We start from the raw sequence: 9000 nt of genomic DNA on the forward strand, positions 1-9000 counted from the left end.
TTTGAACTTTTCAAGTTTTCGGCTCAATATGAAAGTTTGTTCTTTCAAACCATAGACGAATAATGAAAGTAGAGATCATGTGATAGAAATAAATTGAATCATGTAATTTGTTCACATTATTAATTAAATTATGTAATGTCTTCTCTACGGTACAAACTAGCATTATAAAATAGTAAATATTTCTGAATAGGCTACCTATTTTGTAGTTGAAAAACTATATTATTATGTTTTTTATACAGAGTGTGTCACGAAAGGTGTAACAGCTGAAGACCATAGATTCTACATGGAATTCGCAATAAAAAATGTATAGTAACATTTTCTTATATCGACCTTAGTTTTCAATATATGTCGATTTTTCGATATTTTTCAAAAACGTCAATAACTAGAAATCTAATCGCTCAAAATCTAATTTAAAGAATATGATTGGAAAGAGGAAGGAATTTTCAATAAGACTCATTCAATTTTTTCCTTTGTTTGACGTTTTTGAACTTTTTATGAGCGTTCAAAGGTGAAAATATTTATTTGTCGAGTTCAAAGGTAAATTTCATACAGTTTGAGCGCTCATAAAAAGTTCAAAAACGTCAAACAAAGGAAATCATTGTATGAAAGAAACTTATTGTGAATTTCTTCCTCTTCCTAACCATTTCCTTAGAATTGGATTTTGAGTAATAGGCTCCTACTTATTGACGTTCTTAAAAAATATCGAAAAATCGATATATCTTGAAAACTAAGGTCGATGTAAGAAAATTTTACTGAACATTTTTGTTAAAAGTTTCATGTTGAATCTATTGTCTTCGGGGCTGTTACACTTTTTGTGGGACACCAGGCTTCTTATATCTATATTCCTATTTTTCAGCTAGGCCAAACTCTATACTTTCCTGTTCGTCACTATCTTCATCTGCATATTCTACCTTCATCTTCTTATTCTTCTGCGATTCTTTCTCCTCTATTCTTTGATATGTTCTAAGTTAACATTAATTTTATAGGCAAGATAGTCGTTAATTGGTTGCATCGTTGTTCCTCAAAATTAAGTAGTGTACTTCATTGATAATAGGGATTGAATATAAGTATTGAGTTCTTGAATGACTTTTTTGTCTAGAATAATTAGTGCAATACAGTACACTTGAAATAACATATAAACAATGAATATGATGATGATTTGTTCATTACTTTAATTATCTAACCCTAGGTCACTTTAATATTATTATAGGACATCAGCCAGAACAATTTATTTTCTTATTAATACTTCATCGAGCATGTATCTCAATGAAGAGAGCAATTGCAGTAAATTAATTATTTTTAAACCAATCTAAATTTGAAAAAATATTTTGTGATTTTTTGGACCAGAATTTGAGAAGTGATAAAACATAACCTACTTTTTAGTCCGGTAATTCTAATAGAAATATCAGTTTCGGGATTTCCCTGTTGTTCCCTTCATAATAAATATCGGGGCACCGAGCTTCGCACGTTATTTTTATTTATTGATAAACAGAACACAATTCTCTAAAATGTTCGTGTTTATATTTTACAGCTGGCTATTTCTCAGCTTATGAATTTCGGGGATGCGATATTTGGCTTTCCACAGCAGAATCACTCGCTCACTTTTTACTATCCACAGACGACGAAAGTCTCAGCTGTTTCAGCCAAGGATGAATTATCCTTTTAATGTCGTTCAGCGAGTTTTCCCAAGGATGAGACCTAGTGCAATCGAATTTTTATATCATAAACCTACTATGTTCCAAATTTCGTGAAAATCGTTAGAGCCGTTTTCGAGATTTGTTGAACATAAATAACCAGATATACAAATATAAACAGATATACAGAAATTGCTCGCTTAATATCATAGGATTTACAATAAATTATTATTAAATGAATGACCGAATCATTTTGTTCCATTCATCACGATGAGAACGAATTATTGTTCCCGAATAGGACAATAGAACACGCATCGTCTCCTCGTGTGACAGACAATTTTATCGGGCAAATATCTCAACGGAGAAGTGGGGTCATAGTAAATAAATCGCTAGTACGTGAAATGGCTTCATCTATGGTGAGATCACTGTAAGCTGTCAGCATTGTTTAGATGTGAAGTAATCATGAGGAATGCTGTCACTGCTTTGAAGCGGATCTCACTCTGGATGACGTCATTTCGACGTCACGTGGTTGGTCAATGAAAGTTTTCCGTTTTCTACAGACTTTGGAGGAGAAGGAAATGATGATAAATGACAAAGGCCCGGTTGCACAAAGGCCGGTTAAATTTTTAACCGTGATTAATTCTACAAGAACAAAACAGAGAAGCCGTCTTATAAAAAAGGCCTTCTCTGATTGGTTCTCGTGATATTAATCAAGGTTAAAATTTAACCGGGTTTTGTGCAACCGGCACATAGAGTAGAGAGGTGGAGAAAAATTGATGGAAGGAAAAATAATAATGAAAGATTGACTCTGATTTTTATAGCGTATGATGTATGTATATTCTTTAACTTTCAATAATGAAAGATAAATAGTGTCTGCGTTATATTCCTTCTGTATTATGAGCTTCTGTAATGTATGTGATTCTAGTGAATATGTTTGTTTTTAATTTTTGGTTCAACATTTTTCAAAGTAGTTCAGTGTTTGAAAGAAATAGACGTTGATGATGTCAATACCACTAGCTACTATATTCAACCACTATACCACTATAAGACAACATCAACGTCTCATTCTTTCAATTATGGAGAAATAACACATCTCTTACCATACAATCTAATTAGATCAGTGTTTTCAAGTTTCAAGTGCTTACGCAGTGCAAAGTTTATAGAATAGAAATCAATTGAAAACCAAAAAAAAAGTAAATATTAAGTCAAATAAAGCTTTTACACAAAACTTATATTCAATTTGGTTTTTAATTCATTCAAATTCATTATTACTCGTTTGCAATGAAAATTAGACACTAATTTAAAGAGTAAAAGAAGCATATTATCCAACTTTTTGGACCAGTATAGGTATCAGAATTTGGGGGGAGGAACAGTTTCTCCCCCATTCATTATAATGAATTGAAGGATATAATTGGATATGAATGTTATGTACCTATTACTTACACCTATGGAAGTGGTTTACTCATAGTCTTAGCCAAATACTTCTAGTTTCCTCTAAGGTTTTAGTTTCTCCTAAGGTTTTCATTCTAACTTCAACTGTTGATCTAATTTCAAAAACTGTATGTTGATTTAATTTCTATATTTAAAGAATTTTAGGATATAATTGAATATGTAATATGAATGTTATATACCTATTAGTAACACATATGGAAGTGGTTTACTCATAGTCAGAGCCAAATACTTTCAGTTTCTTCTGAGGTTTTCATCCTAACTTCAACTGTTGATCTAATTTCAAAAACGTTATGTTGATGTAATTTCTAAATCAACTGTTAGTCTAATTTCTAAAGAGTCACTATACTTTTACTCCTACACAAATCTGCACATTACTTACCCTACTTGTTGAGTCTGGACGCGTTTCTAGGCAGAGGGCACCATTTTCAACGTGTAGGAAGTACTTTGATACTCTTGGATTATTAAATAAACAACTGAATATTTTAATGGATAGTTGTGTATCTTGAACCAATAAATGGATGAAAAAATTGAAAATTGTATAAAAGTAGTAAATAAACGCTGAACATGGAGCTCAGTGTCTCGAAGCGTGTCCAAACTTCACAAGTAATGAAGTAAGTTACTTACTCTCGGAAAATTTAAAATAGTACCCCATTAGATACTTTTATAAATTTAATAACTTTAATGAAAATAATACATAAATGAATATATATAATAAACAGGCTTCAAGCCTCTTTTTCAATTTCCAACCATTTTATGATTGTGTTTTTGTTATTGTTGAATGAATAAATGAATAACCAGATATATAGCATGAATGACTGCAACGTACTCTCAGTTCTCATGTTGGAAGGGTGGCAGCTTGAAGCCAGCTCCGCTAATGGACAGTTATGAGCTTCATAATCAATTCACGGTGCTTTGGATTTCACCTAAACTGTATAGGTGCATATTACCTCATCATTGAGGCCCGGTTTGTAGGACATTTATTGAATCTAATAGACCATTGAATCTACATATATAATATCAATTTAATTGTTAATTTTTAATAAGTGTCATAGAAAGCAAGCTTGAAGTTAAGCATAACTCAAGCCTAGGGCTCACATGGGAAACATCCACAGAATGAAAATGAAAAATATCTTTATTAGGCGGAGTTAGGACTTCTAAGTCCTTTCTACCACTCAACCTCGTAATTTGCAGGTGTAAAAAGTACAGATTTATTGAGCCTAATTATTATTGTTTATAGATAAGAAGAGAACGTTTAATTTAATTGAAGGAGAGAGTATGATACTCTTTATTGATGCTGTTTTGCACCAGAGATGACAGAAATAATCCTTATATAGTTTCCTTTACTCTACGGTTGCACTAATCGAGATAAATTTTGATCAAGGATCAGCCCATTCTAAGTGGGTACGATCAGCTGACTAAGATATTTGACCCCGGTTAGTGCAACCTACAAAAAATTATGAAGTCGAAAATAAATAGAATAAGCCAAAGGCCTGGTTGCACAGAAGCCTGTTAAATAGTAATAATTATAAAGTGCTACAAGCACCAATGAGAAGAGCCTTTTTTGAAAATTAGGCTTCCCTGATTGGTTTTCGAGGCATTTAATCACGGTTGAATTTTAACAGGATTTTTTGCAACCCAGTCTAAAGCTGCGTTTACACCGAAATGTTAATAACTTAATCCTTATAGATTCTATTAGATTGAACATAACTCATCATACACATGATGAACATATATGTGTTTGTCAAGTTCCGTTCAATCTAATAGAATCTATAAGGATTATGTTATTAACATTTTGTTTATAACTTTGGTGTCAAACTAGCTTAAGAATAAAAGATTTTTACCTTCAGTTTTGTGATAGAAACTGTTAATAACGATGTGTGTAATGATTTCATTATTATTATCATAAATATCTATTTCTTCTTTCATAAAAAATATGATATCATGCCTATAATTCGTAAATTATTATTCCTCACATACGGAATGTGTTTTTGTGAGGGACACACTCTTCTATTGTATCTGCAGATGTATTTTCATTTCTTGGAAATATTTAATTCACTCAATTTAAAACTGTTAATTAATAGACAGAGAAAATAAAGACTGCAAGCTACTGACGGCTTATAACTTTCCATTAATTACTATTTTGTCAAATGCATTTTTAAATTATAAATGACATAATGAAAAACGCTATCCAGTAACTATTGCCAGTAACCTTCAACGTCTATTTTTCCTTCACTTTTAGCATATTCTGAAGCAGCTGAATATTGCAATCCACTATTCTATCTGACAAGCTAATAATTTCTGAGACAAAATTTGTTCTTGTAGAGTACAAGAAGAAGTAATCAAAATTGAATTCAATTTAAAAATCTGTACTGAAGTTTATTCACCTCAGTTCCAGACACTTGGAGCGTGTCGCATTCTATGCAAATTTTAAAACTGCAATCTCAACTATTTTTTTTTAAATGAGACACTAGAATAATCGTTCAAGTATTAATATATTCTCTATTCATAACATTCACAACGATTTAAAACCTGAACACAGGTAGATAATTTTCAATAATATTTGTAGTCAAAGCAATGTCGCCCTTTAAATAAATAAAATACATAATAACATTGAACAAAATTCAAAGATACAAATAAATGACTTCGGGACAGAATTATGAAAAAATGTGAATTCAAAATGTTCATACAATGATATAGTTTTCCAATTAGTATTGCTAACTAGCTTCCCCTATCCACAATATTCACATTGTGATTATATCAGTATAAAATGGTAAGAATTAGCAGACAATAGAATAAAATGATCTAACACGTAGTCAAAAATGACGCATATTACAAGAATAAAGAAGAAAGAGAAATAAATAAAATGATAAAGGTATGTATAAAAACAAAGTCAACAAAGATGAATGAATTAGTGAGAAAAGAATTCGAGAGATAACAAGAGATAGAATTTTGTTTGTAAACAAACTGACTCACCATCTCTTATCAACTTGGGAAGTGATAATGAATTAAATAGGTTACTAATTATTATTGACTAGGTCAATAATAATATTGTAACTAACACGCGTCTCATAATATTATGAATGAATTTAATTGCACCAAGAAAATTCCGTAACTAAATCAATTATTTTTGTAACCACCTACAGTAAGTTCAAAAGCTCCCAGTGGAGACTATATAAATAAACTCATTTATGATGAATTATCCAGTAATTATTAACAGCTTTGGGTTGAGCCTAGTATTTATCAATAACATGAATTATTGGGCTTGGTATAAGATACCCTACAATATGAACATTATGATATTCTGCTTTAGGTTGTGTTCATTGATGATATTTATTATGATCAATGGAAAAATTTGGAATCATCATTACAAATAATTGTAACAGCTCATTTATAAAAAAAACTCCAATACTTGGAGAGATAGAATAGAATGACTGCCTTTATTTTCAGATAAAATAGTAAGAGATAATAGAGAAAAAACTTCAACATATTAGAGAAAATGAAACTCCAACATTTTAGAGAGTTTGTACTACAAATACCAAACTAATTCAAAGTTTATACAGCAAATATAATTGTAACATCAATATAACATTGGAGAAAAATACTACTACGATAACAAAACATAAAAGAATTATTCCAAATCAAGTTTCTACAAACAAAATAACGTATGTGATTGTAATAGACCTACTAAAACAACAGATACAAAAATATACAATCAATAGGCTACTTAAAATACTAATCTACAAAATAATTAACAGAATCTACAACAGAAATACAGTACATAAAATAGATAATACAGCATAGTGGAAATAAATTAATTTAAGGTGTACAAGCGATTGAATACAGTTATAAAAGTGAGTGCAGTAGGTGCTAAAATAATGATCCCAGACCCAAAACTAGTATCTCATTTTTCATATAAAATTAGTGGTAGTTATCAAATTTAAGTATCCCATCAAAACCTGTCAGACTATTTTATAAAAATATAAGATGGTCAGTAATAATAGAAAAATTCATCCAAATATTATACCACAACCACAGAGTAACGATACCTAGATTATTAATTTACCTCTGCCACAACCAAATAGAAAATGTTAATCAGTCATCATCAATCATGTTAATATTTCAGCCACTTAATTAACCCGAAAATTTTCCCTAATTATCGTTTTATATTTTTCATTTGTTCATTTTTAGTGGTGGCCCTATTAGGCCTACCCTCTAATCTATAACCAAGATTTTGATTTGATAAATAAAATGATGATTATTCAGTTACAATTCACAAGTAGGCTACTGTGGGTGAATTTGGAACCTTCAAGTCCCCCTCTTCCACTTAACTCTTGCTGTGCGACGAATCATTCGTAACGAGTGCATCGTCTGCCCGTTAGACGGGTGATCACTTGTAGTCAGAGTCACTAACACTAGGCTATGCTATGTCCTTTCAAATCACGGTGTATTGGAATCGAATTAGAACTGTGGGTCCATTTATCGATCACTATTCCTTTCAATATCTACGCACAAGTCCTGGACTCATGTAGGCACCATCCTCAAAAAAAAAGAAAAATCATATGAAAATAATATTGGAAAATGTAATAGAAAATATAAGCTCATTGGACAGCAAGTATTATAATTAATTTGTCATGCTTTTGAACGTATATAGACAAAATAAGCAGCAGATTTTTTAGGTGGTTTGTGTAGAAAAAATGAAACTTGAGAACTATTATAGTTAGGACCACCAAAACTCGTAACTAGAAACAGTATTGGTTGTTACAACATTATCAATTGCTATTAGTCTGGGGAAGTCCAGTTTTCCAGATGAGCCCTGACAAATTTATTTTTTCTTTTGAACTAAAGAGTGAAAATCTAAATATTGATGTAGCAATTAAAACTAGCTACTTAATCGGTGTTTTAATAAACAATTTCAAGAGTTTTAATTGGATTGTTTTTATTTTTACGTTAGGCCTAGTGCAGGATTTAATTTTACAATCATAAGAAAAAATGATTCAGTATTTTAGTTTATATTTTATATAATTTTTACTGATTATTGAAAGAAAAATTCACAAATTCTAAGCATTGAATGCTCTAAGTTTATAGGTAGCCTATGTACGGTAAGTCGTCAGAATGTTTAGATTCAATAAATTTACTTTAGTACAAGTTTTAAATATAAATTTGTTATTGGAAAATAAATCTAAGTTTACCACAATGTGTAATACCTATAATAATTATCCCTTGTTAGAGTAAGTCAAAGCAGCAGTTCTAAGTCATGCACTAATGCACTAACTTAGAGGGGTTAGAAAGGTTTCAATGAATTTTAGATTATTGTTTATGGAAACTATGCTTTAGATTATTGAGGATTGATTACTATTATTGGAAATATAAATTTGAATTATATAATAATTGTAAGGTAACAGGTTGCTTTAGCAAACATTTTGAATTTAGTTGATAGGTTGTTTTAAAATTCAGTACTTTTGATTCAAATAACGTCTGATTTTTGAACGGTATAGTGCTGGTTTTTGAAGGTATTTTGTGTTAGTGATAAGTGTTATCAAAATGTAATAAAATTTACTAACCAAGTGTAGCACAGAGTTGACAAGATCCCGGTTCGACACCTGTCCCACCTTGATAAACGCTGTCAGCAGGCCAAACTTCAAATTGTCTTCCATCGCTATTCTAACCACTTCCTCCGGCCGCTTTAGTTCGCCGTGCGGCGGAGCTTTTATTTCCGACATATTTCGGATATTATTATCGTCAAATTGTCACCGAAAACATCAGAACAAACACTTCACATCAATGAAAACACGGACTTCACTAGTCAACACGAGACATAACAGATAACACTATCTGCCATTTTGGAAACTGACAGACGACTCAGGAGTACCAACCTACCAACCTTCAATAATCGCTGGTGCTGTCAAGATTCAAA

General features: G+C 31.1%; 1 protein-coding gene across 1 annotated transcript; it reads right to left on the reverse strand.

Moving 5' to 3' along the window:
* Positions 1-5559: 5559 nt before the first annotated feature.
* On the reverse strand, positions 5560-8942 carry LOC111051574 (neurobeachin). The gene is made up of 2 exons (XM_022338108.2): positions 8648-8942; positions 5560-7623 (listed from the first exon to the last, which is right to left on the reverse strand). The coding sequence occupies exons 1-2, from the start codon at positions 8804-8806 to the stop codon at positions 7582-7584; spliced, it is 201 nt and encodes a 66-aa protein (XP_022193800.1). The 5' UTR covers positions 8807-8942; the 3' UTR covers positions 5560-7581.
* Between the last annotated feature and the right edge of the window lie 58 nt (positions 8943-9000).

The sequence above is a fragment of the Nilaparvata lugens genome, chromosome 12, assembly GCF_014356525.2.
Source record: "Nilaparvata lugens isolate BPH chromosome 12, ASM1435652v1, whole genome shotgun sequence".
Taxonomy (NCBI): Eukaryota; Metazoa; Arthropoda; class Insecta; order Hemiptera; family Delphacidae; genus Nilaparvata; species Nilaparvata lugens.